Source organism: Heteronotia binoei, chromosome 5, assembly GCF_032191835.1.
Source record: "Heteronotia binoei isolate CCM8104 ecotype False Entrance Well chromosome 5, APGP_CSIRO_Hbin_v1, whole genome shotgun sequence".
Taxonomy (NCBI): domain Eukaryota; kingdom Metazoa; phylum Chordata; class Lepidosauria; order Squamata; family Gekkonidae; genus Heteronotia; species Heteronotia binoei.
This window is the reverse complement of record NC_083227.1, coordinates 138,128,164-138,156,134: the sequence shown is the minus strand read 5'-3', so window position 1 is coordinate 138,156,134 and position 27,971 is coordinate 138,128,164. Positions and strand designations below refer to the sequence as shown.

The following is a 27,971-nucleotide window of genomic DNA, read 5'->3' as shown; positions in this document are numbered from 1 at the left end:
AAACAGTGCTTTTCCTACACATCATTCTGATCCTTCATTGAGCCCTCACCAGCCCCACCACAATAGCTTTTCAAATATGCAGGTATAAGAACAGATGACTGTTAGCAAGGGGAACATGAAGCAGCATCTGCTCCCTCCTTCTCTCATCTGCTTCTTCTTCCTAAGTTGTTTTTTTCCCATGTTAAAATAGGGCCACCATTACAAGTGTTTGAGTGTAATGTATAGATTGATACTAAAGCGGCCCTTGGTCTTAGCAAACAGCTCATTTTCCAATCAATACAAGATTTATGAAGTGTAGTGTAGCCTGTAAGGCAGGGATGACGAACTCATTTGTTATGAGGGCCGGATCTGACATAAAAGAGAGCTTGTTGGACCAGGCCATGTCTGGTTGGGCTGAGCCATGTTGGACCCGGCCATGTGTGTACCCATTTAAGATTAGGTAGCAGTGATATAAAGAACACAGACAAACACAAATATATATATATATATATATATATATATATATATTATAAAAAAACATGCTTAAAACATTAGCACTCATTGGTCTTAAATGTGCTTTCTTTGTATTTCTCCCATGGGATCCAGGGACCTGGGTAAAGGAAGCTCTGGCTCTTTCCTTCCTTCCCCAGGGACTGGGAGGAGCCTAGTCAATAGAAGGAAGAGAAGCTTAGTTCAGTAGCTCTGCTGTGTGATTAAGAGAGCCTGGCAAAGCAAGCTATTCCTCAACAAGGGAGGAGCCTCAGCCAATGGAAAAAAATAGAGGTTTTGTTCTGCAACTCCTGTGCAATTGAGCAAGCCTTGCAAAGCAAGCTGTTATGCAAAAGGAAGCAAGATATAGGGAGAAGGAAGCAGATGACAGGCAGTTGCTCGGGGGCCTGATAGGAGCCCTCTGGGGGCTTGATTCAGCCCCCAAACTGCATGTTTGACACCCCTGCTTAAGAGTTCTTAGCTGCATCTGACTGTTACTTGTTGGAAACTGAATATTAGATGGACTGGGAGACACCCCAAGTACTACCTAAATGCTGCTTTAAAAAGATTAAAAATAATTTTATTAGTGTTATTAGAACCATTGCAAAACAGTCTATAAAGTAAGCCATATGCTATTTAACAACAACTAGAATTTTTTTCAGATTATGATTTTTGAAATATTGTCCCATGGTACAACTAATATCACTGGACTGTTTCCTATATTTGTGAATTTCCCCTGCCAGTTTTTCCTCATTATTTTTTTGTATTGCTTGAAAATAGAACTAGCCTCTGATGAGAATGAACATAAGTTAGCAGGACATCATCAGGCTCAGAATTTTTATTGTTTTAAATTAATTGATGTTTTAATCCCTGTTTATTTTTACCTGGTGTACATTGCTCGAAGTCCAGCCTTGGCTGGATGGAGTGACAAATCTAACTAACTAATCTAGTATGTGATGAAAACAAGATGAATGAAAAGGTTTGAGAAACATTTAGTGAACTGACATCTGTCTTCCCTTAAGCTCTTCTGGAAGAGCCACAGTTTGGGGGAAGGCCCTTTCAAGACAGTGTGTCTGAGACAGTGAAGGTCTATGTGGTACAGAGAACCACTGTCAGCATCCATAGAGTTTTGAGTGGTAGGATATTCCATGAAGATATGTGTTGTTAATTACACATCAGTGCCATTTTGGAACCCATCCAGGCTGATACAGAAGGTGCTAGCTTTGAATTGCCTTTAGCACTTGCTTCCTATCATCTGCTGAGGCATCCTACTAATTGTGTTGTTATTATAGGAAGAGGCCTGCTGTTACTATCAGCAGCCTTTTGTCTGTTCAGGAAATTGTCTCTCTTTTAACTGAAAAGACTGTTGTTGCCCTAATACCTCAAATATTAAAAGCTCGTACAGAAAAACTTATTCCCCCCCCCCTCGCTAAATAAAAGAAAAATTAACTTTTTTCTCTCCTTTCCAGAGTTCAAACATTTCCTTCCCACAATCATTTACCTTCACTCTGAGGTTAATAGCTTGAGGTGCCTTTTTGAATGAAACATTGAACTTGTTCTTTATAAGTTGACATTTTCTGGGTCATGAGCATCCAAAGGAAATTTAGTCACTAAAATGCAATGAAGAAATTGAAATTCTTTGGGTAAGTTTCCCAGAGCATTAAAATGAGGAAGGAGGATTAACCAGACTCCATTAAGGCCTTATTGTGTACTTCGAAGACAAGGAAAGGAAGGCTTAAATTCTGGCAATACTGAAGATTAGAGTCTGGATGTGGAATGATGAGGAAAGAGTAAGGTGGAACACAGTTAGTACTGGCATCCATCAAGACTTTGGCTGGAAATAAGACTGTTTGTGCTCTAGCCTGTTGCTTACTCATTAGAGTTCCAATTCCACCTAGGGTTCCCAGCTTCCCTCTGGGGGCAGGGTTTCCTTTTATTTTGGGGCCTCCAACCTGGCAGCACAGGATTGGCCAGTGGGAGAGCCCTGCCCCCAAAAGCTCCATCAGCACCTGACATGCCCAGCGCAATGACATCACCCAGAAGTGATGTAATCATGCCAGGCATGTCACACAGGGACACTCTAGCATTTTGGCAAAAATCTCTTTGGCACCATAGGTTTTTTTTTTTACCAAAATGCTAGAACATCCCCACATGACATGCTCAGCACAATTATGTCACTTCACTGCTTTGAACACATGAGGGAAATCCTGCTACCAGCAGCCAGGAAGGACCCGGCAACCCTTATTCCATTTTTGCTTATTTTTTTCAAGGCAGTGTTATAGTCAAAATGGTTGCATGTCTACCCAAGCAGAAGACTTCAAAGCCTCTGTGCTGATATGAAGAGTTTCTGTGTAGCTTCCCTCTCACCATTACATATACTCTTGCTACTGGACATTTGCCTGGTGGTTACACAGGATGGGATATTCTCAGTGGTGACAGTGAGACTTTGGAACTACCTTGTCCAATCACTTTGGGCTTCCAGGTAGTTGATTAAGTCCCACTTGACTCAGAGTGCATTTAGGGAAAATTGGCTTGATTACAAATTGTACTATTTAAATACCACTTTTTGTTTTTGGACCTGCTGATCTTTTTCTGGTGTGTGTTTAGCACTACTTCTGATTGTTTTTAATAATTTTGGCTTTGTGTTGTTTATTAGGGTTTATTTGTATTGTTTATTAGGGTCATGTCTGATGCTACACTCTGTATCTATAGAGGGGTAATAACCTCATTTTCTGGTGGGTTCCATTTAGCACTTCCACTTATTTCTGGCTCTGATAGCCTATGGTTAGCTGGAGGCTATCCAATGAATTAATTCCTGAGCTCAGTTTTGAACAAGGGACATTCCAGTTCATTACTTATCCTCTAAATAAATAACAATGAGATTGAATTAACAAGATCAGCTCAGGTTAAATTCTAATTAATTTTTATCCAAATGTATACTCATTTTTATCCAATTTTTATCAGGATGGTCACAGCCAAAAAGATTCATTATTGCATAAACCAAAATAAGGGGGAAATCCTTGTATTAGGCAAAGGGGCTCACAATCCTGCATGCCACAGAATAGATCAACAGAGCCTTATGCCTGTAGGAATAAACTGAGGTATCCAAATAAAGAAGCTCACAAATATTTCATAACCTTGGGTTTAAGAAAATGCTCAGTGGATGGGAATTCCCCATCGGTGGGGCAAATTAATCAAAACTCCTCTGTATGCCCTTTTCACTGTGGAAGGAGATGCTAAATTCAAGACAGTATTGGATTCCTCTTGGAGACTGGGAATGGAAAATGATCATGATTTCTTGGATATCCTATCCATAGACTTAAACATTTTGGAAATTTTGCACATTAAGGGGTTCTTATAAGGGACCCAAAATGTTGTTATTTTTTTCACATACATTTGATGTACACATTTGCTGCTTATCTGTATTATTGATAAGTAATCCTTTAACAGTGGGTTTTAAGTTTAACATCTCCACCCAAATTAGGAACTGGTTAATTGCTGCCCACAGGACTGGATCTACATGTTTTTGAGGGGGGGGGATTAAAAAATGATGCCCCCTTATGGGCTCATTCTATCTTATGGACCCATAGAATAGAATGCATACCCAACTTGGCGCCTGCCCTTCAGCGCCCCCTCTGCTTTCCCCTAAATCTGGCCCTGGCTACCCATTTCCTTTTGTCTATCACAGAAATACTTTGCGTTTGTAGTTAGTTAATGTCTGGAATTTTAAAACCAATAGTTTGATTTGTTCTCTGACTCACTTGCTGGAAACTGTAAACCAAGCACAAAATTCTGGACAACTGATTCTGTAGTTGATGACAAAGAGATTTTGAATCCTTTCATTAACCTCACATCTTTGTTTTGCCCATTGGCTTCTGCAATCAATTGTCAGATGGCTTACATCGTTTAGACACACATATGTTTCATTTCAGTCAAGAACCAAGAGACAAGACACAGTAATAGTAGGGAGTTCCTTTGGACATTTTCTTGAACTTTTGATCAAATGCGAGACACAAAAAAGTATATCCATGGAATAGATGCTAACTCAACAACAAAGTAATATGAAATTATTTTATAAAGTGACATACATACGGTAACTATACAAGATTATGTGATTGCATTATTTTCAATTACAAAATTTATTTAATTCTCCATTAGTTCAGAATGCTTTAAATAGAACTCTTACAAAATTTGAAAAATTGTTACATTCTTTCACATATAATAACACTAAACTCTTATCTAAAGTATACAAAACTTTGCTTAACCTGGACCAAACCTCTAAAATGAAATACTAGAAGTTATGACAAAAAGATTGTAAGGAAGTATTTAAAGACAAAGAATGAAAGGAAATATGGTCTTCATCATCACTTCCAAAACATATGCCATTAGAATACAATCCTATACATTTATAATGCAGTGGTACTTACCTCCAAATGTGCTCCATCATATAAACAGTACCATAAGCCCGACCTGTAAACAACAATGTGGAAAAATAGATTATATCCATTGCTGGTGGTCATGCGGATATATACAATCAGTCAGTCAGTCAGTCAGTCAGTCAGTTTATTGCGGCTCTAGGCCAATCGACAGCAACAACACAACTCATCAATAACAGTACAACACAACACCAAGTTGAAATATAACGTAACAATATAAAACTTGTACATCCATCAAAGTGGTAATAAAATTAGCTGACGTAGGCAACACTTAACTAAAAGCATCTTCTTTCAAATACAGACAGCATTAAATTTCTTCCTGTCGAGGTCGGTAACATATAGAAACTTAGCAAGATCCAAAGAAAGTTGATCACTCCCATCCCCTAAGAGGAAGTAAATGGTTTGGGCCTGATTTAAAGATTCAGCTAGCATTAGATGGTTCCGCAAAAGTCTGTACCTTGCCTCTGTATGGAAAAGACAGTTCAGAATAAGGTGGGAAACCGTATCGACCTCCTCCAGGCCGCACGGACAGATCCTGTCTTCTAACGGGATCTTGTGGAAACGGCCCCTCAGTACTGCTGTGTCCAGAATGTTCAGGCGTGCCGATATATACAATCTTTCTGAAACAAATAACACAGCACATATTTATTATTACAAACATATTCTTACCTTTGATTCTACTCCTTGGGAAATGGCCAGATCCTACAAAAAACAAACAAAGCATAAAGAGAATACTTATTTTGATATCAGCAGCATGAACAACACTAGCAGCAAAATGAGTGGATAAAGCCCTGTTGCCATTTTTGCCTGGCAACAGGGCCTTTGGGGTTATTTTATAATGACCAAAATATCGGTTCAAACACAAATACCTTTAACGGAAAAATATGAATCTTCTTTTATTGCTATCTGGTTTCCAATAATCACTTACCTTTCTGAAAATGATGTTCTCCCACGCCATTTGATACACAGACAAATTATGTATTTTTAGTTTTCTTTTTCTATGATTAGCTCCTATAGTTCGGCCCCGCCCAGGCCGCGCCGCAAAGCGGCTGCGCGCCAAGGGGCCGCCTTTTGCCTCCCTGGAAGGAGGGGAGGCTGCCTATGAGCTTCCCGCCCATCCGGGAGTGCAGGCGGGCGGAGCGTCGGGGCTATTTGTAGCCTCGACCCCGCCCTCCCAGTTCAGGATCGTTGCCGCTCTCGGCCAGGGCGGATGTTTCCTGCCGTGTGGGCCGAGAGCGGAGGAGGGCCGCGTCGGGCTGGCTCTGCGGCGGCCTCGGAGAGGTCGGGTCCGCAGGCTGCCGGGGGAGCAGGCTGTTAGGCGTCCAGCCGGAAGGCCTGGGGCTTCCGAAGGAGCATGCGAGAGCCGAGAGCGGAGGAGGGCCGCGGCGGGCCGGCCGGCTCTGCGGCGGCTCCGGCGAGGTCGTGTTCGTTAGCCCGGGGGAGCAGACGGTGAGGCGTTCGGCCTGCAGGCCTGGGACCTCTGAGCGAGCGTGCCGTAGCCGTGAGAGGAGGCGGGCCGCACCGGGCCGGCCGGCTCTGCAGCGGCCGCGGCGTTGCTGGCTTCGCGGGCCCCCGGGGTAGCAGACTGTGAGGCATCCGGCTGGAGGGCCGGTGGCCTCTGAATGAGCGCGCAGGAGCCAAGTGAGTAGCAGGGCCGCGCCGGGCTGGCCGGCCCGGCAGCTGCAGCCAGGCCGGGTTCGTTAGCTCCCGGGGGAGAGGACTGTGAGGCGTTCAGCCTGAAGGCCGGGCGCCCCGAATAAGCGTACGGGAGCCGAGCGGTGGCCGGCGCGCAGGGGGGTCGGGCTAGGTTTTTTACCTGCTCTCCCCCCTCCCCCCCATCGACGCAGGCAAGTGGCTGCGGCTTGGGCCGCGTCTCGTTTGGGAGGGTTCCCCCCCCACCTCCCTTCAGGAAGGTGTATAATTTTGATAAATGAGGGGTTTATTGGGGGAAGGGGCTATACCCTCCTGGGTGCCAATGCCAGGCTGAGGTTCCTGGCTTCCGGGGTCGTGACGTAGATATGAAACAGGTTCATTGGTGGCGGTTAGCCACAGGCTAGGTGTTTGTTTGGAATTCGTGGCCATTGTCTGGCATAGAGTGTTGGACTGGCTGGGCCGTCGGCGTGATCCAGCATGGCTTCTCTGGTGTTCTTCTGTGACGCAGAGTGTTGGTCTGGATGGGCCGCTGGCCTGATCCAACATGGCTTCTCTTATGTTCTTCTGTGGCACAGAGTGTCGGACGGGATGGGCCACTGGCCTGATCCAACAGGGCTTCTCTTATGTTCTTATGTGACACAGAGTTTTGGACTGGATGGGTCATTGGCCTGATCCAATCTGGCTTCTCTTATGTTCTCATGTGGCACAGAGTGTTGGACTGGATGGGCCATTGGCCTGGTCCTGCAGGGCTTCTCTTATGTTCTTATGTGACACAGAGTGTTAGACGGGATGGGCCGTTGGCCTGGTCCTGCACGGCCCCCCCTTGTGTTCTTCTGTGACGCGGAGTCATGGACTGGATGGGCCATCGGCCTGATCCAACATGGCTTCTCTTGTGTTCTACTATGACACAGAGTGGAGGGGCCATTCGCCAATCCAACAGGGCTTCTTTTATGTTCTTTTGTGACAGGGTGGATGGGCCATTGGCCTGATCCAGCTTGGTTTTTCGTTTGTTTTCTGTGACATGGAGTGTTGGACTGGACGGGCCGTTGACCTGGTCCGGCATGGCTTCTCTTGTGGCCTTCTCTGACCCTGAGTGAGGAACGGGATGGGGCCATTTGCCTGATCCAACACGGCTTCTTTTGTGTTCTTCTATGACATGGAGAGGATGGGCCATTTGCCGATCCAACATGGTTGCTGTTATGTTCTGTGTCACAGAGTGGATGGGACATTAGCCTGATCCAGCATGGCTTCTCTTGTGTTCTTCTGTGACACTGAGTGTAGGACTGGATGGGCCTTGGGCCGGATCCAACATGGCTTCTCTTGTATTCCTCTGTGACGCAGAGTGGAGGCGCCATTTGCCGAAGCAGCATGGCTTTTCTTAGGTTCTTTCGTGATACAGAGCGGATAGGCCTTTGGCCTGATCCAGCTGGCTTCTCTTATGTTCTTATGTGACGCATAGTGATGGACTGGGTGGGACGTCGGCCTGATCCAATGTGGCTTCTCTTATGGTCTGTGGGAAGTTTTGCTGGTGGAACTGCATTGGGCAGGGCCGGGCTTCCTCAGCCGTGACGATGTTCCCCTGAGCCGGTTGGTCCTGGCTGGCTTAGTCCTGTCAGTCCCAGTGGAGGGACGGGTCGTCTATGGTTGGTATTGAGGTTGCCATGCAGGGCTCGTCAGGGTCATTGCTTAGAATGGGAGACCTCTAAGGAAGACAGAGTTCATGTTGAAATGGCGGGCAGCGTATACCCTCCGTGGTTCTGGGGGAGTGGCCAGCCGGGGTGCACTGGGGTCGGTGGATGTGGTCCCCTTCCTACCCAAGGAGGGGGCGCCGTTGCCGGGCTGGCCGTTCCTTGCGACCGGAAATGGGTTATGCTGCTGGCCTTTCGCCTGGCTTACGCTTTCTTCTTTGCTAACCATCCCGCTTTCTTCTGGGGTCGGTTTCTCAATGGCTGTGCGGTTGGATGTGCAGGGTCCCAGGTTCAATTTATGGCGTACCCTATTATAGAGGGTCCGTGTAGACATACCTTTTCCAGGGCTTTTGGCACCTTGACAGGTTCATAGCCTCTGGCCTACCGTAGGACCTGATCAGGTCATTTTTGCGGTTAATGAATGATAGTAAAAGCGGTTTAGACTTGCAGCCGGTATGCTAGAGTGCATAAAGTGCGGTGTTGGTTCCTTAAGCTTGTGGGGAGCCCAATTTCGCCGTTAGAATGGTGGCCTCGGGGAAAGTTGGTTGTGGCGTCTTTCGGCGCCGTACAGTCCCTCCAGTCCCCCTCCCATCATGGTGCGTGTAACAGCTAGTTGGCGCAGTGACTTGGGGTCGCGTCACCTTTTTGCAGTTGGTGTGGGCCGTTCCGTTTGGCGCGAGTGTTTGAAGTGAAGCGTTCTTTTTATATCCTCGGGAGCGGCGGGGTCGTTCGGTTTCGGGTTCTTTGCCGGCGGCACTGGAGTGCTGGTCGGTAGCACCGGCATTAGCATTACAGGGGATTTGTGGGAACCCAGCAGTTTGTGTTTTTCTATTGTTGTGGTAGTAGGGATCTGGGGGTGCGTACGGGTAACAAGGCGTGCGGTTGGTTGTGTCAATTGGCCGGCAGCACCCATTGTTAGGTCATTGATATCTAAGTACATGCCAGTAAGGAATGCGGTAATGGTTTTCTGCTGCGGTGTCTCGGTACATTGTGTTGTTTTTTCATGTAAGCATACTGCGGGACATTAACTGGCGACGGACACATTGTCTAGCGCAGAGACGAGCATTCCGCTGGTGACGGAGGCAGATTTTCTGCTGGAACCAATTCTGGGAGTCATGGATCGTCAGGCGATTGCAGCAAAAAAGGGCAATTGTGTTACCTTGTCCCCAGATACACGTAAAGTGCCGAGCTTGTCACTCGATTATGTAGGCACGGGTAGGCATATGCACTTTTGGGATAGTTGGACCGAGGTTGCGGTGGTGCGTATGGCGTTCTGTGCGCATCAGAATTGTATGGGTCCCAAAGGTGGGGCCTATATGACGCAGTTGGTCGCCTTAGATTCTTAGCAAGACGATTAGCGTTTCAATCCCATTGGGGATGTATAGTCCTAAGTGATTAAAAGCGCGGTTGTGCGAGCTGGGTGCGTGGGATGCGCATGGCAAGCCCCCCCCCTCGCAGTATATGCTAGGAGGTTTGACTGGGCTTGATGGAGACGGCTCAGGCCAGGAGGCGGCACGATTTTCTGCAGGCGCACGGACTGCGGTTTCAGTATCAGGCAGGCAGAGGTCGTTTTGGCTGCCCGGATCGATTGGCAGCCGTTGCGCCAGATGGCGGCGTCGAATTTTGGAAGAATTGGGCTGCAGGTATGGCGATCCACCGGATCAGTGGTTTTGGGCGCTTGTGGCTTATTTGTCCCTGAGCGGGGGCAGTGGCTGATGTTGTAAATGTCAACGCTATGGGTTCGTGGGGGAAGTTTACAGAGTCACCCCCCCTCATTAAGTCAATTCAGGCGTCTAGCCTGGGTTAAGCGGGGAGGGACTTGGTGTAAGGTCGGCTACCATTTTGCCAAATGGGCCGCGTCCCCGCTGCACCAGTGGGCTTTCCAGGTCGGACCATCATAGGTGGGTGTCCCACCAAGGGAGGTTGATTCGTACGCGGTCCGTATGATTTTGGGGCGGCCCATTATGCAGGAGATTGCCAGCGGCAGTTGCGGTGCCGAGTGTGCGGGCTGTGGCGAAACACAAGGGCGCCTACGGGATGGGCAGGCCGTGGTTCCCGCTGCTAGTGAAGCGGTAGCTGAGCTCTGGGCTATGGTGCGGGGGTGGCCGGTGTCCGCCCCTCGGGCTGCAATTATCGGGGGTCTGGCTGGCTGCTCGGGCCTGGTTGGGTCGTGCGGGCTGGACGAAGTGTTATCTGGCCCTGTGGTGGCCTTGGGGTTGGTCTGGGCACCTTCCTTGTTGCATTCACCTTGGTTGGAATGATCGGGGTGGGCGGAAAAGCCTCCCCCCCCTTTTTGTCTGAAACCGGTGGCCATCGTGTGGGGGTGGCCTGGAGTTTGACTCATCTGGCCGCCACTTTAGCGGTAGAGTCTGGCTGTCTGCTTGGGCCTGGGGGGGTTGAGCGGGCCAGACGGTAGGCTTACCTGGCCCTGTAGTGGCCTCGGTGGATGGTCTGGGTACCTTCCTCTGTTGCATCCCCCTTGGGGAATGATCGGGGTTGAGGGGCAGCTCCCCCCCCATTTTTCTTGCTGCTAAGTTGGTGGCGGAGCTCCGGGCCATCGTGTGGGGGTGGCCTGGAGTCCGACTAACCGGGCGCCTATTATACTGGTCTGGCTGGACGCTCGGGTCCCGGCAGGGTCGAGCGGGCCTGACGGAAGGCGTATCTGGCCCTGTGGTGGCCTTTGCGAAGGTCTGGGTGCCTTTTTTCTTTCCCCAGGTAGGAAGGGTATGGGGTGCAGTGCCGGCCAGATGTGATTCATCTGCCGATGTGGGTAATCGGGCCTTCTTTGGCGACATTCGGCAAGGGCTCGGGCGGCCTTGGCTGCTCGGTGGGGCGCCATTGCCTAAGCAGAGGCTTGGCATTGGCGGTGGCAGAAGGTGCAAGGGGGTTATACCTTGCAGGTGAGCACCCAGGCAACTGCACCTGTTCGTGCAGTCGATACGCAGGAGCGGCAGATGGGCTTTACGGCTCAATGCTGTATAATGCGGATCGTATTCATGCCTCCTCCTAGATTCGCCTCCTTCTGGGTATCGGGGCAGAAGTTTGGAGGAGGGTTTGGCCTGGCCGGCCTGGCATTAGCCAGAATCTTATGGCTCGTGCTGGGGGCAGGGTGACTCGCCCTTCGTGGGACTTGGCGGGGTCTGAGGAAGACCCCAGGGCTTGTCCCACCGTAGGTTGCCCTTGCCGTGTTAATTGTGTTAATTAAATAAAGTGGCCCGTTTCCCAATATTCTGTGTCTGCCTCTTTATTCCGACTAGGGGGGCAAATAGTAATAGATGTATTAGATTAGTTTAGGTTGATATGATTATTTTATATAATTCTGTATAATTTTTTTCTTTTTTTTTCTAGCTGTTTTGTGGTATTGTTGCTTAGAATTTAACTTAATTTTTTAAAAAAAAAACATACAATGTTCAACCACAAAAGGTCATTAAAAATACACAATCTACAATACAGGACCAATTAAGAAAATAAACAATTTCTCTGGGTCACCTAAGTGATACTCAAGCAATGATTGTAAACATTATAAATCATAAAGGTGAAAAATCACTACAAAAATCATAAATCCAACCAAAAGTCCATAATTATGGAAAATTACTTAACATAAAGCTTAAGATATTACTTAAGATAAATTATATCTTCTGTGAGACATCAACAGGGAAGTCCAGTATAAAGAAGAGTCAAGATGCAACTCCTTGGCATTGCTGACATTTTGATAGCCTTTGTCAGATGAATTTCATAAATTTTATAAAGCAATCTGTAGCAGGGTGTGTTTGTGTAGAAAAATAGGTGCTGGAACTCATTAGCATAACTCATTAGCATGTACTGCCCCCCCACCAGCCAAAAGCAACCTGATATAAGAAAGGAGAGCCCTGGGTGAGCAAGGATCCAGCCAGCCCAAGCAGGCCTTGCTCATCTGGGGCTCTCATTGCCCCCTCTCCCACAGTCAAAAGGCCAGCAAGCCACCCGCCACCCAAAATCACAGAAGAAGTGGAGAAAGGGTGGTTTAGGCTTCTCCAGGGGTTAATGGGGGCTGCTGGGAGCATGGCAAAGTCCCTGGTGGCTGGCTGGCTGCCCACTCTTCTAATCCAAGGATTGTTATGCAGCTGCACCTACTATTCAATGGACAAGGTAGGTGGGGAGGAGGAGGGGGAACCCTCAGAAAGGTTCAGGAGCTGCGCTCCTCCTAGTTGTAAGAAAAAGACCCCTAATTTCAGAACATCGTAGTCACCCGTTTGGTTGCCAGGGTGCCTGGAGATTCAACTCACACACATCTGCCAGGTGAACGTGGGTTTTGTCTACCAGACTGTAAGGGACTTATGTGAATACTAACAGCCACAACATTGCAGCGGCACTCTGTGTCTCCAAAAGAGTGCTAACCAAGAGAAGAGATGGGTTTCCAGTCACTCTGTGCGATCACCATCTCGGCCGTTGCAGTGGAAGAAGGTGTGCCTCCAGGAACTGTCCAGGCAAGTGGTTTCCAGTCTTGACCATAGAATCCATATGGGAAGGCTAACATCACCAGCAGCTATCTTCCTGCAGTGCCAGACTTCATTACAGCGAAGCGGGAGGCTCACGTACTCAACAGATGTCACCTATGCATAAGGCAATCAATTTTATCTTAGGCATGGATCCTGTCAGACTGCCTAAGCCTTTGTCCAACAGAACCCAAGACAAAGGATGGTGCCAGCAGAGGAATGAAGAAGAGGAAGAACATCTTCACCCAGTGCCAGGTTTCTTTGTATAGATTGGGTGTTACCTTAGGTAGCAATTTGGCCATCTATTGTCACCTTTTAGATAAGATTTGATAGCCTTAATCACCTCCGCCCCAATAATTCCTTTCATTCTTTCCCTTAATGGTCATCCTGGAGCCTCCCTCTTTGACCCATTGTTACCTGGAAGTCCAATCAGGTAACTAGGGCCAAGTCTGCTCATTGGCCTGGTATGGGCATCCAATCAGGTGCCCCCAATAAACTGGCTATTGGCTACCGCATAAATCCAGCCCTTATGGTCATTGTGGAGCCTCCCCTTTTTCTGAGGTCATGTACCAGCTGATCACCGGTCATCCACCCCTGTACCTCCCATCCCCTAGGGGCTCAAGGTAGTCCTTATAACCTGTGACCCAGCTCCCCACAAGTGTGCATCTAGCAGTACCCCATTCCTGATGTTTAGATACATCCCTGATCAGTTGAGGGTCCCTTCCCCCTAGTCCTCATTTGTCGCCATTGGAGCCTTCCTTGAAGACTACGATCGATAATTATCACCCTGTTTTCCATCCTTATGTTACCTCTATGTATTTCTCTCTATTTTTATTAGGACTGTATGTGTGTTGTATGTTCTGACTGTACATATAATGGACCTGACATACATCATTTTACATTTACATTGGATTAGGTAGACAACCTTTTTTGTTGAATGGGTGGTAAAGCTAGTAAGCTCCCTTTCAAAGTTGGGGAGAATGAACCGTCTGCTCTCCCACACCAAAGGACAGATAAAACATCAGCCTTATCTGTATTGTCCGCTGAGACACAGAAATTGTTTATTGGGTGGCAATCAGATTTAATAAGAACATTTCTAAAACTAGACGTTTTCCTGAATCATATAAACAGACATGCTACGCATCGTGCTATGTCCTTTATAATGTGCCAGTGCCTGAGAATGGATTTCTTTATTGGAACTGCTATAATTGAGAAATCAAAAGCACATTTCACATTATTTCTCTGTACCCAGGGTCTGTCCCTAAGTGTCAAGCATACTATTTCTATGCATTATTGAATTCTGATTTCTTCCACTCTAGTCCTGACAAATGTCTTTTCTTATAGCCGCATATCAAAGCTAACCCCCCCTCCCCACTTTTTCACCTCCCTTTCTTCTTTCCCACCTCTGGGTAGCAAATGTAGGAATGCTGTAATTTTGATGATAGAAAGAAAGGAGGCGCCTCCCCTGAACAGTTCTCATTAATTGCTTATCAACTGTAGCAAGAATGCATGAGACTGAGGGAAGTTTCAACCGCAAGATAGTAGTTCGCATAGTTGTAACAGTTCACACATGCTTGTTATGTCTTGAAGCTATCTTTCCTATACTCTTTGATGTAATCCTTAGAACACCATGCTATGAGCAACTCTGTATCACTCTTAAGGTGCTGCACCTTGAGCAACAATGGATTATCAATAAACCAAGTCTTTGTATCCAACAATTGCTTGATAACTTGAAATACCTATGCTTGACACTAAGTAATTCACCCCAATCAGATTTCTGTGCACGGTCATTGTATCCTGTATGACATTTGTGGGATGACCCCATTTTCTATACTGACATGCCAAATATGAGACTTGTGGTCTAAAGTCTTCCTTGAAGGTGGAATTTCTTTTTATGCAGAGGACTGACTCAGAGAGGTGTCTCAGGGGTGAGAGTGAAAATGTAAATATGAGTTCTTATCAGTTTTTTTAAATAAAAAGTCTCACCGCAAGAGTATCTTCTGTTGTTCTAAACACAGTTTTATCCAAAAAAGTAATCACATTAGCATTGTGCAGGCATGCAAATTTAATGGAAGGATGAATGTTGTTAAACCAGATCACCGAATCATCCATCAATGTGCCATCCAAGAGTAACAAGATGGCATCATCTATATATCTTTATAAAATATGATATGGCCAAAATAAGGGTTGGGCATAGCATTACAGATAGAATCTTGTTCCAATTGTTCCATAAAAAGATTGGCTAAACTAGAGATGAATTCATTGCCCATAGCCACCCCCTTCACTTGTAAATAAAATATCCTCTCCATACCAAAAATAATTCTTTTCCAAAATTAATTCCACCAACTCAGGCAAAAATGTGTAGGTGGCATTTGGTCTTGTTGCTTCTCAAGGGTATGCAGAATATATAACCTAGCTTCATTGTGTGAAATACATGTGTACAATGAAGAAACATCACCATTACAAGGAATCCCCAGACCATCAATTTTTATAATGAAGTCCTTGATGTCTTTAAGATATGATGGTATTTTACATTTAAAAGCTTGTAAACAGGGGTTAATGTATTTTGATAGAGGATCAAGAACTGAGTTAAAGCCTGATACTAAGGGGTGTTCAAGTGGATTTTTGGTATGGTGTAAAACATTGGCACTCAAGGGTATTCATTCACTAAACGTTGTGTGGTCATATCACTTATATAACCTCTAGAAAGAGCTTCTTGTATTACTATTTTTTTAAAGCCAAAATATGTTGTGTTGGGTCACTTGGAATGGGTACATAAAAGTCATGACCCTGCAACTGACGCATCACCTTAGCATCGTAATCACAAAAATCCTGAACCACTATGCACCCCCCCTTGTCAGATTCTTTAATTATGATTTTTTTTTAATTTGAAGACAATTTAGTGAGAATCCTTGTTCGTCTTTAGTAAGGTCAAACTCCGTTCTTCTCATGTGGTTCTCACCATAGTCAATTTCCTTGAGTACTAGTTTCTCAAACTGGTCTGGAAGGAGTTGTAATGTGGTGTGGGAACAAACCCCAGACCCAAGTTTAATATGTGGAGCTCCTCAAGCATGGTTGGGACTCTCTGATGACATTGTGCTTTTGCTGTATGATTTAATCAAAGCATTTTGAGAGCCAGTTTGGTGTAGTGGTTAAGTGTGCGGACTCTTATCTGGGAGAACCGGGTTTGATTCCCCACTCCTCCACTTGCACCTGCTGGAATGGCCTTGGGTCAGCCATAGCTCTGGCAGAAGTTGTCCTTGAAAGGGCAGCTGCTGTGAAAGCCCTCTCCAGCCCCACCCACCTCACAGGGTGTCTGTTGTGGGGGAGGAAGGTAAAGGAGATTGTGAGCCGCTCTGAGACTCTTTGGAGTGGAGGGCGGGATATAAATCCAATATCTTCTTCTTCTTCTTCTACAAGAGTATCATCTCTATGTGGGGACATTTCTTGGTCATGCCCAGGGGTCGTTTTGTAGAAAAATAGGTGGTGGAGCTCATTAGCATATGCCACCACCACCCCAGCTAAAAGCAACCTGATGCAAGAAAGTAGAGCCCTAGGTGAGTGAGGGCTGCTTGGGCTGGCTAGAGATCCAGCCAGCCCAAGCATGTCCTGCTCACCTGGGGCTCTCCTGGGTGCCCCGCCCCCAGTTAAAGGGCCAGCAAGCCACCCACCGCCCAAAATCACATAAGCAGTGGAGAAAGGGTGGCACAGACTTCTGCAGGGGTTCATGAGGGCTGCTGGGGGCATGGCAAAGCCCTTGGTGACTGGCTGGCTGCCCAGGGATTGTTATGCAGCTGCACCTACTATTCAATGGACAAGGTAGGTGGGGAGGAGGAGAGGGAACCTTCAGAAAGGTTCAGGAGCTGTGCTCCTGTGAGCTCCTGCTGAATCTGAGGCCTGGTCATGCCAGAAATGATGTCATGTATCACTGGGGATTTCTCCCTGCCAGCTCGCTGAGCAGTGGTGAGAGAAGAGGGTTGATGGTGAGACCCATCAGACTGAGTTCACATAGCTCAAATTGTTCTAGACAGAGGCAATGAGACACATCAGCCTTCCATTATATCAATTGCACACTGACTGTGGTTGAAAGTAATGAAGAGACATAATATTTCCTTGAAAAAAATTCAGACTATTGCTATCTTGAATCTGAGACTGCAGTTATTACATTGCACTACTGGTACATCATATTTTTAGCTCATTGTGAGCTGACTTGTAGTAATAATTTGCTTATGTTAGAGCTGATTTCCCCTATAGACCTTCCAGTGCCCAAATCAGCATGTAGCAGGTTGCAAATGGTATTTTGAAAGGGACTTGAAGTATTTTATAGATAGAATTTGAAAAAAAAAAGGAGCATGGATTACAGGCAGAAATCAAATTGCAACACATGGTAAGTTCCCTGCTGAATGTTTCTTACACAGTCAACAGATGGAAAATTTGGCACCAAACCGTAAGATTTCTCAAGAGATATTTCAGGCAACTAACATGAGAGGCTTATATTGAAAAGGAAATCTTAAATTGAAAATAACAACAGCAAAGGAAACAGAGTTTCTTCAGTGATTCACTGTCACCATTAAGTAGGTCTGGCAATGGGACCTGGAGGCTTGATCTGTTTTATAATGGATTTGATACGAGGATGTGAATTTGGAACAGACATTCCTGGACCCCCACCCGTGCCTTTATAAGCTGCTGAAGTGTAAAAGAATCCAAGGCTGTTTGGTTTCCTCTGGTCCTTTCATCTGCCCCCCTCCCAGACTAATCTAGGTGTGCTGCACAGCAGGCAAGGGAAGTGGATGAAAAGGACCAAAAAGCAAATGTCTGGGAGAAATCACCACTGCTTTGATTCATAATAATAATAATAATAAATTTATTTTTGTATCCCGCCCTCCCCCGCCAAAGGCAGGCTCAAAGCGGCTCACAGACATGGAACAACCATGATTCCAATAAAATACAATCAATACAATAAGACAAATTAAAATACAATTAAATTACAGTTATAAATTAGGTTAAAATTAAATAAAACAGCTGTTATGTGTTGATAATTAAGGTGCTACAATTCACAGTCATATATAAGATGGCTAGAAGTCAATTTAGCCGGGTTCAATATGGAGAATTCCAAAAGAGAAGTGACAGAAGAATCCTGTTAAAAGGACAGTGCTGAGGATGCTCTTTTTACTTTTGTGAGTGCTCCTGCCCAAGCCTCACAGTGTCCATGCATAAACCGTAATGTATGGGCTGAGATCCCAAGGACCAATTCTCTATATTGGTGGCACCTTCTGCTGCTGGAGGACATTAGAGGATGAGCACAATATAGCTGGCAAAAATTGGTGGGAAGAGAACTTGCAATATATTTTCTTCCACTTTATCATGGAGGTAATACCATTGTTCACTGGTGCTGTCATAAGAATAGTAAACTGAATTAGGCTGTGGTAGCAGGGATCTAGGGAGGGGGCAGAAGGGGGTGATTGCCCCAGGTGCTGACAGAGGGAGGGCGACAAATTGGGTATGGAGTCCATTGTATTCTATGGGACCATAAGATAGAATGGCCCATAAGGGAACGTCAATTTTTAACTTTGCCTTCCCTCAAAAAACCTGTAGATCCGGTCCTGTAGAAGATATGTTCTGTGGAGATCTGCTTAAATTGGTGTAGAGGACAGTGTGTTATATCTTGTGATCAGAAAAAAGAAGATATTATGCTTATAAAAATTTCAATCCTGCATTCTTTTATGTCAGATTTTTCCCCCTGCTCATTTAATTTGGAACAGTGACGTACAGTGTGGATTACAAGATATATATATATATATATATCTTGAGTACAAAAATAATCTTGAATTAACCTTTTAGTTTTCATTTTTCCTGCATGTAATGCATCCTGCATCTGGAAAAGTACAGCATACATTTGGCTTCTAAAGCACAGCTGCAGAAACTTTTGATACATGTATGTTCTTGTCAGAAATAACTACATAATGGTTTACAGAGAACTCCTAAGGAGTGGGGGAATTGGAATAAGGATCCAGCAGAACTGGCATAAGGGTAGTTCACACTGACACAGGGCACTAGCACAACAGCACACCACAAGTCCCACTGGTTCAGGAGTGCAGCAGCTGCACAATGGCATAGATGTGGGCATTCCAGGGATTGTGGCAGCAGTTAGGCAGTATTTTCAGCATGGAAATGCCCCCCTTGATCAAGTGCAAAGGTGCACCAGCAAAAATGGTGTCATAGCCCATTGATAGCTATGGTAACTTCAAATTCACCCCCCCCCCCACACACAGCTGCAGACAACATTACAGTTTGGTGCCTTAGTGAGGTGACTAGCAGCACCACAGACTCTGTAGCCAGCCTCCACAGTGCAGGTGCAATCTTACATTCCAATGACTTCATCTAAAAGTCTTCTTTTCCAAGATAAAAATAGGAAGTGAAATGATAAATTAAGCAAGGTTAAAGAGAATTTTTTTAAAAAATTTAATCTTCAGGTCTTATTTATGGGAGCTGAACAGCTCAAGTTGTTAAAGATGAGAGTTTTGTAAATCCTATTTCTCTTTACTAAAATTTCCTTATTTTTCCTAACTCCTTCTCCTGCACTCATACATCAAGTCAATGTAGTGTGACTTGCTCTACTAAAGTGGAACCAAAGGTCAAGGTTTTCAATCTCATTGTACTCATGGGGACACCTTTTTTGTGTAACACCTGACTGATTCAAAAATGGAATTCTGGTTACTGAATCTATCAGGGTATGGAATAACCTAATGTTCAATCTTGGGGGTGGGGATGAAGCAGTATTTTATGAGAGAAAAATAAACACAAATAGAGTTATATCATGGGTGAATTTGGAACAGCGTGTTTGTTTTCTTTTACATTTATTACATCCCAGCACTTTTAAATAACAAATGAATACAGAAAATACTTGAATAATAGTCACTTGGTTGACATTTTTAGAATCTGTCTTCACTCCTATACTTTCTGAATTACTTTATCAGCGTGGGCAGGAAAGCTACTGTTGGAAGCCAAGGAAGAGGGCAAGGTAATCTGTCTTGCATTCTTTCATGGGAAAGCTTCCTAGATGCCAATATCATAGTGACAATCATGCAGAAAACTTGGTGATGTGAATGCATCCTTGCTTCTTTGCTTATAAAGTTACTTCTGGAAGTATGGCACTTTATGGAGGATGATATACTAATGTTGCCTCTGTTTATTTATGTTAGCCACCTTGAGTCTTTGTAGAATGGGCAGGATATAAATCTAAAATAACAACAATATACAAATAAATATCTCTGGGATGTGATCCTAGGAATGTGGCTCCTCCTTCCCCTTACATTTTAGAAGCTGACTTCAAAATTATCACAAGATGATCGTAGGCGGGCTTGAATGAAGGATGTCTTGCCTCTCAATTTATGCATTAAGACAAAGGCTGTAGTAAATAAAAACATCAAGTATAATATAAAAGTTGTCAATGCCTATTAGAAGATGCCTTTTATTTCTCCCAGGATGGTTTTTATTTTATTTATTTATGGCATTCACATACTGTTGTTTTTTTTTTAAATTCAAGGCAGTTAGCAGAAGCAAACAACTTCACATTAGAAGATCAATCAAATCAAAGCAGAAACATAAATTGAAGTATAAAAATCAATTTAAATACTAGAAATGATTGAAATAAAACAGAATGGACCAAAATAAAATAAATTAATTCCCCTGAGCCATGCAGACTTTAAAATAGTAATCTGGAACCCAGGACTAGTTATATAGAACTCTTCCGTTCAACAGCAATAGTGTTGACCAATAGTTGCTGGCTGAATTTGCACCTACTAAAACTTATGCAATTTCTTTTATAGCTTGATCAAAAGTAAAGTCCCCTGGCTGTTACTGCATGAGCTCAAAATATTGATACCAGCCAGTACACTCAAGAGCTGGTCGCGCCAAGCATCCAAGTACTTTGCAAGCTATTCTATTCAAGAGGGGAATAAAAGAAGCCAAGAAAATATACTGAGAGGGAAAAAAACATACTATAGCTGAACTTAACCCATTTTATCTTCATTGTCCTAAGCAAAAGTACATAAATAGGGGGAAGTGGGCAATTCCATATATGATAAATTCAAATAAATTATAAACATAGTAGCAATTAATAGAACAATTCTAAACAATACAGCAGTAACAGTTTACTCAAAGTACTTCAAAATACAGTAGGATTCACGAGGGATAAGTCCTTATTATCCAGTTTACACAGTCACTCTGCTCCAGTACTATTGCAAGAAGCAGTGGGGAAATTGGTTTGCCAGCAGAAGGTCTTCCACAAAACCCCTCCCAGTCTAATCTTCATTCCCTTTTCATCCAAGACCCAACGCCCTCTCTAGTCAGTTTCTTGCTCCTGATATATTTGAGAAATTGCTTATTGTTGGTCTTTATGTATTTCGCAACATGCTCCTCAAATCATGCTTTTGTTTGCCTTGCTGTCAACTTACATTTGTTTTGCCAGAACCTGTTGCTACTTTCTTTTCATCTGGTTGGGGGGGAGGGGGGACCTTTCCACTTTTAAAGGAGGCCTTTTGCCTTTTATGATTTCTTTAACTTGGGTTGCTAACCCAACTATCCTTTTAGATGTGGTAGTACCTTTTCTGACTTGAAGTATGCATTCTATCTGGGCCTCAGTGTAGTTTTAGATAATTTTCAGGCATCCTGAGGGATTTGACTCTTTCCTTTCTGATTTTTTTTTAAACTGATCTCTTCATTTTTTCCACATTCCTGCTTGTGAAATCAAGATTGATTGTTTTGTATTTCAGAGGCAACCTTCTACTGACATGAATGCTGAACTTAACAGCATTATGATCACTATTCCCAAAACCTAATAGGACATAGTGAGAGGAGCTGTTTCTAGCCTAATTTTGTGTGTGTGTATATATTATATGGGACATGTTGGCAAAAGGGAAGGTGTAATAGGAGGAACATTTTTGCCAGCTGTGGAGCATCTCTGCTGTGAATTGCTCTTCCTCCTCCTGTCTTAGATACCTTATAAAGCTTGGGCATGGCCAAAGATACAAGCCAAAGGATTCTGTATTTTCAGTTAAGGCATGTCTTTCTGGAGGGAATGGCAGTTTCAGAGGGCAGACTATATGGTATACCATAAAGTCTAGGAGAAATTAAATGACATCACATCCCTTCTCCTTTCCAGATTATGCCCTCTTAAAGCATTGCCTCCACATTTCCAGGATTTTCTGAAGCCAGAATTGGCAACCCTAACTTACTACCACACTGCAAAATCAAGACAGGCCTATTGAAATTAATGGATTGCATCCTAATAGCCACAAATGGAATAATAGGGTTAGAAGCTTGGAGGTGATTCTGGATGCCTCTCTTTATATGGAGCCCAGCTCACAACAATGGCTGGATCTGCTTTTTATCATCTTTGGCAGGTCAAGCAGCTAGCTCCATACCTCTCTTCTCAGGGCTTTGCTACAGTCACTCTTCCTCACTGCAGCCATCTGTGTCCTTCAAAAATCTGTTTTGGATGGTGGGAGATCCTTGGGAATGGAGTGGGATGTAGCACATTAAAAAAAGGTAAAGGTGGTCCCCTGTGCAAGCACTGAATCGTTACCGACCCATAGGGTGATGTTACATCATGACATTTTCTTGGCAGACTTTTTTATGGGGTGGTTTGCCATTGCCTTTCCCAGTCATCTACATTTTACCCCCAGCAAGCTGGGTACTCATTTTACCGTCCTCAGAAGGATGGACGACTGAGTCATCCTTGAACCTTGGCTACCTTGAACCCAGCTTCCGCCAGGATCCAACTCAGGTCATGAGCAGAGCTTGGACTGCAGTACTGCAGCTTACCACTCTGTGCCATGGGGCTCATGATGTAGCACATAGGGACTAGAATTCACCCACCCTCATTCATTTGCCCATCTGTGCAAGCATGTGCATGCACACACACACTTGTTGGTCCTGGAACATTTAGAAAGAATGGATGTGATTATTAAGAGCCAGCATGGGTTTCTCAAGAACAAGTCATGTCAAACTAACCTGATCTCTTTTTTGGAGAAAGTGACTACCTTGCTGGATCAGGGGAATGCTGCAGACATCGTTTATCTTGATTTCAGTAATGCTTTTGATCTTGATTTCAGTAATGCTTTTGATAAGGTTCCACATACTATCCTTGTTGACAAGTTGGTAAAATGTGGTTTGGATCTTGTTACTGTTAGGTGGATCTGTAACTGGTTGACAGATCGCACCCAAAGAGTGCTTGTGAATGGTTCTTCATCCTCTTGGAGAGGAGTGACAAGTGGAGTGCCTCCAGGATCTGTCCTGGGATCTGTTTTGTTCAACATTTTTATAAATTATTTGGATGAAGGAATAGAGGGAATGCTTATTAAATTTGTCGATGATACTAAATTGGGAGGGGTTGCAAATACAGTAGAAGACAGAAACAGGATACAGGATGACCTTGACAGACTAAAATCAATAAAATGAATTTTAACAGGGATAAATGTAAAGTTCTGCATTTTGGAAGGAAAAATCCCATGCATAGTTATAGGATGGGGGAGACTTGTCTTAGCAATAGTATGTGCGAAAAGGATATAGGGGTCTTAGTGGATCTTATGCTGAACATGAGTCAACAGTCTGATGTAGTGGCTAAAAAGGCAAATGCAATTTGGGGCTGTATCAACAGAAGTATAGTGTTCAGATCACATGATGTGATTGTATTGCTTTTCTCTACTCTGGTAAGACCTCATCTGGAGTATTGTGTTCAGTTTTGGGCACCACATTTTAAGAAGGATATACACAAGCTGGAATGGGTCCAGAGGAGGGCGACAAAGATGGTGAGGGGTCTGAAGACCAAGTCCTATGAGGAAAGATTTGTGTATAAACAATTTTATTAGTAACATATGGTAGCAGAACTATATCTACAACTTATAATGAGCTTAAAATAAAAGAAAAATCTTTCTACCCCATATCTTACTTTCCTCCCTCCCCTCCCTCCATTACTTGACCCCCGCCAGTGTTATTTTTAAAAGAAACAAATATTAAAGGTACCCTTAACTATTAAGAAAAAACAAAAAAAACCCTCCAAAAATTATATTCTTATTTTAAAAATCTTAATTATCAAAAATTGTCCAATGTCCTTTTATTTTCCACTCTTTCTCTACGTATCTTCTGAATTTCTTCCACTCCAAATTAAAAAGTTCTAAATCATAGTCTCTTAGTTTTCTTGTTAATTTGTTCATTTCACTCCATGACATAACTTTTGTAATCCAGTCCCATTTTTCTGGTATTTTTTCTTGCTTCCACAACTGCGCATACAATGTCCTAGCAGCTGAGAGCAAGTACCATATTAAAGTTCTATCTTCTTTTGGAAATTTTTCCATTTGTAATCCCAGCAGAAAAGTCTCTGCCTCTTTGTTAAATTCATATCCCAGAATCTTAGAAATCTCTTGCTGAATCATCTGCCAAAACATTTTAGCCCTTTCACAAGTCCACCACATATGGTAGAAAGAACCTTCATGCTTTTTACATTTCCAGCACCTATCTGGCATCTTATTATTCATCTTTGCTAATTTTTTTGGAGTCATATACCATCTATACATCATCTTAAAACAGTTTTCTTTAATACTATGACATGTTGCGAGTTTCATAGAGTTCTTCCACAAATATTCCCAAGATTCCATCTTTATTTCTTTATTTACATTAATTGCCCATTTTATCATTTGAGATTTCACTACTTCATCTTCTGTAGACCATTGTAAAAGTAATTTGTATACTTTTGAAATTAATTTCTCATTATCTCCAAGCAGAACTCTTTCCATTTCTGTTTGCTCTTTCCTTATTCCTTCAGCTTTAATATCATTCTCCATCAAGCTTTTTATTTGTTGCATTTGAAACCAATCATATTTATAACTCAGTTCTTCTGCAGTTTTCAGTTCTATTTTCCCACTTTGTATTTTTAGTAACTGGTTGTATGATAGCTGTTTTTCATTAACTGTTTTAGCCGTTAACTTTATCACTTCAGCTGGCACTATCCACAAAGGTCTCCTCTCATCACCATATTTCTTATACTTTATCCACACATTTAGTAGACTACTTCTTATATAATGGTGAGAGAAAAGACCATCCATCTTCTTTTTTCCATAATACAAGTATGCATGCCAGCCGAATTTTTTTCCATGGCCTTCCAACACTAAAAGTTTTTTTATTTAACAGCGTTATCCATTCTTTCATCCATACTAAACAAATTGCTTCATGATACAGTTTCAAATCTGGTAATTGGAATCCATCTCTCTCTCTTGCATCTGTCAAGACTTTCATTTTAATTCTTGGTTTCTTCCCGGCCCACACAAATTCCGAAATTTTCCTTCGCCATTTATCAAACTGTTTAGGATCTTTCACAATAGGGATGTATAGCAGCGCCCGCCTCACGGCCTCACTGGATCTCTATATTTTAGTCTCTTCGGGGTATTTTTACTTGTTTCTTTGATGGGACCACAGCAGCTTTGTTTGCTCTTCCCACAAAATATAGGCTCACGAGAACTTTAACTTAAACCACAGATTTATTGTAACAAAAAGTCTTAAACTGGGGATATGGGAGATATTTACATAGGCTAGTACGTTTGCTCTGTTGTTTCAGGCTTTACAATCACTTTTACTTTCTTGAGTCTTTCACAGTTACACGGTTCACAGTTTCCCTTCAACTCACTCTCCACCTCTAGCCAAGGTCTGGCCTCTTGGGATTGATGTGTCTAGTCTCACCCCTCGACTGAAGTCTCTCCTCTCAGCCCTTCTTGGTGTCTCAGACCCACATCCACTCCCTCAACCACCTCACTAGATCTTCAGAGTAGTCTCTAGGTGTCTGTGACCATTCCGGTCTTAACTGACTCACACACACACAGCCCTCTTGGCTGGTTTTGTCCAGCTGGCAGTCTCTGGAAGACTTCCCCGTCTCCAGCTTCTTCACAGGATCAGCTGCCCTCTCAGCCCTTCTGGCCGGCACTAACTGACCCTCTCAGTCTCTGTCAGGTCCCCACTGACAGACTTCTCTGACAGGCCTCCACTCTGTCAGACATCAACTGACTGAACTCCTGCCTCAGCAGTTTCTCTCCTTCAACTACTTTAATTTCCCTCCCTGAGAGCTCTGAGCACTTACCCCCACCCTCAGGTCACCTGACGCAGCCCTGTGCGTCTTCAATTTATGGTTAACCCATTGCTTTCCGTCACAGGATGGTTTGAAACAAATACATAATCCTTGGTAAAATATTCATTTTTATTGCAGCTATTCTGCCCAACAATGACAAATTGAGCTTGTTCCACTTTAGCATATCTTCTTCTATTTTACGCCATAGTTTTTCATAATTGTTCCTGAACAAATCAATATTTTTCATTGTTATCTCTACCCCTAGGTATTTTACCTTAGAGGCAACTTCACAACCCGTTAGTCTTTGTAATTCTTGTTGTCTATTTGTCTGCATATTCTTGCACAAAATTTTTGATTTTTCTTTATTTATATAAAGTCCCGCCAACTCCCCAAACTCTTGTATTCTCGTTAATAACAAAGGTGTAGCTTGTATGGGATTTTCATTTATAAACATTATATCATCAGCAAATGCTCTGTATTTATAGGTATATCCTTTTATTTGTAACCCTTTTAAATCTTTTTCTTCTTGAATCTGCATCAATAAAATTTCAAGAGTCATTATGAACAGCAATGGCGAAAGCGGGCAGCCTTGTCTAGTACCTTTGCTGATTTTCATTTCATCTGTAAGATCTGCATTAATGCACAACCTTGCCCTTTGTTCAGAGTATATTGCCTTTATCATTCTTATAAAACTTTCTCCAAGCTCCATTTTTTCCATCACTGCAAACATAAAGTCCCAGTTTAAATTGTCAAATGCTTTCTCTGCATCCGCAAAGAATAATGCTACTTCTTTTTCTGGGTGTCTTTCATAATATTCTACAATATTTACAACGGTTCTAATATTGTCTCTTATTTGTCTTGTAGGAAGAAAACCAGCTTGATCTTCCTTTATAAAATTTATCAGATATTGCTTAAGTCGTTCCGCCAGAATTCTTGTAAATATTTTATAATCATTGTTCAAAAGCGAAATTGGTCTATAATTTTTCACATTTGTGACGTCTCTTTCTTCTTTGGGTATCAAAGAAATAACAGCTTCTTTCCATGTGTTTGGTACATTCCCTTTGGTTCTTATTACATTCATCAGCTTCTGTAATTTTGGTATTAATTCATCCTTAAAAATTTTAAAGTATTTAGCTGTATAACCATCTGGCCCGGGAGCTTTATCATTTTTCATCGCGTTGATTGCTGCTTCAATTTCTACTTTTTCAATTGGGTCATTCAAAACTTTTCTCATATTTTCAGTTAAGGGCTCAATTTTTATTTTTTGTAGATATTCATCTATCTTTTCTCTCTTTACTTCAGCACTTTTAAACAACTTGGCATAATACTTAAAAAATTCTCTTTTTATTCCCTCTTGAGTAACTACTTCTCTTTCATCTGTCACAATTCTACTAATTATTTTATTTTCCCTCTTTTTCTTCAGTTGCCACGCCAAATATTTCCCCGTCTTATTTGCTCCTTCAAACGATTTCTGCTGAAGCCTTTTCAGATTCCATTCCACTTCTTTGTTTAACAAATGTCTTAATTGAGTTTGTAATATTGAAATTTCCCTTAGAATTTTCTTTTTCCCTGGTCTTTTCCTCAACTCTCCTTCTTTTTTCTTTATTTCATTTTGAATGTCCAATAGTTGTTTTTCTTTTTTCCTTTTATCTTTATTGTTCAGAGTAATCAACAACCCTCTCATTACTGCTTTATAAGCATCCCAGACCGTCTGGAAGTCAATATCTTCTTTGTCATTCACTTGGAAAAATTCCTTAGTTTCTTTTCCTAGAAAAGTCACTGTTTCTTTGCTCTGTAGCAAATCTTCATTCAGTCTCCATCTTCTCAGTCTTTTGGACAATTTTGTAATCCACATTATTGGGTTATGGTCAGCTCCAATTTTAGGTAGGATCTCTATCTTCCTTGTTGTAAGGCCTAAATCTCTGGTTCCCCACAGCATGTCAATTCTGGAAAAAGTCTTATGTCTTGCAGAAAAAAAGGTATAGTCCTGCACTTCAGGATTAAACTTTCTCCATATATCTTCCAAATTTTCTTGTTTAACTAATTCGAAAAAAAGACTTTGGCAATTTCCCTTCTTTCCCATCATTTTTTTCCCCTCCAGATCTGTCCAGTGAGTTCTCAACTGTTCCATTAA

The 27,971-nt window shown here is 43.2% G+C and overlaps 1 protein-coding gene across 1 annotated transcript; it reads right to left on the bottom strand.

The window, feature by feature from the left end:
- Window positions 1-6,333: 6,333 nt before the first annotated feature.
- LOC132572059 (uncharacterized) lies at window positions 6,334-9,185 on the bottom strand. Its single transcript, XM_060238847.1, has 2 exons — window positions 8,887-9,185; window positions 6,334-6,640 (listed from the first exon to the last, which is right to left on the bottom strand). The coding sequence occupies exons 1-2, from the start codon at window positions 9,183-9,185 to the stop codon at window positions 6,334-6,336; spliced, it is 606 nt and encodes a 201-aa protein (XP_060094830.1).
- Between the last annotated feature and the right edge of the window lie 18,786 nt (window positions 9,186-27,971).

Excerpts from the sequence above, each read along its gene's own strand:
- LOC132572059 (XM_060238847.1), bottom strand. The coding sequence starts at position 9,185 with ATGTACTTAGATATCAATGACCTAACAATGGGTGCTGCCGGCCAATTG. Across the intron at positions 6,641-8,886 it reads CCCACACCAACTGCAAAAAG|GCTGAACGCCTCACAGTCCT; the intron begins GTGACGCGACCC and ends CCCGGCCTTCAG.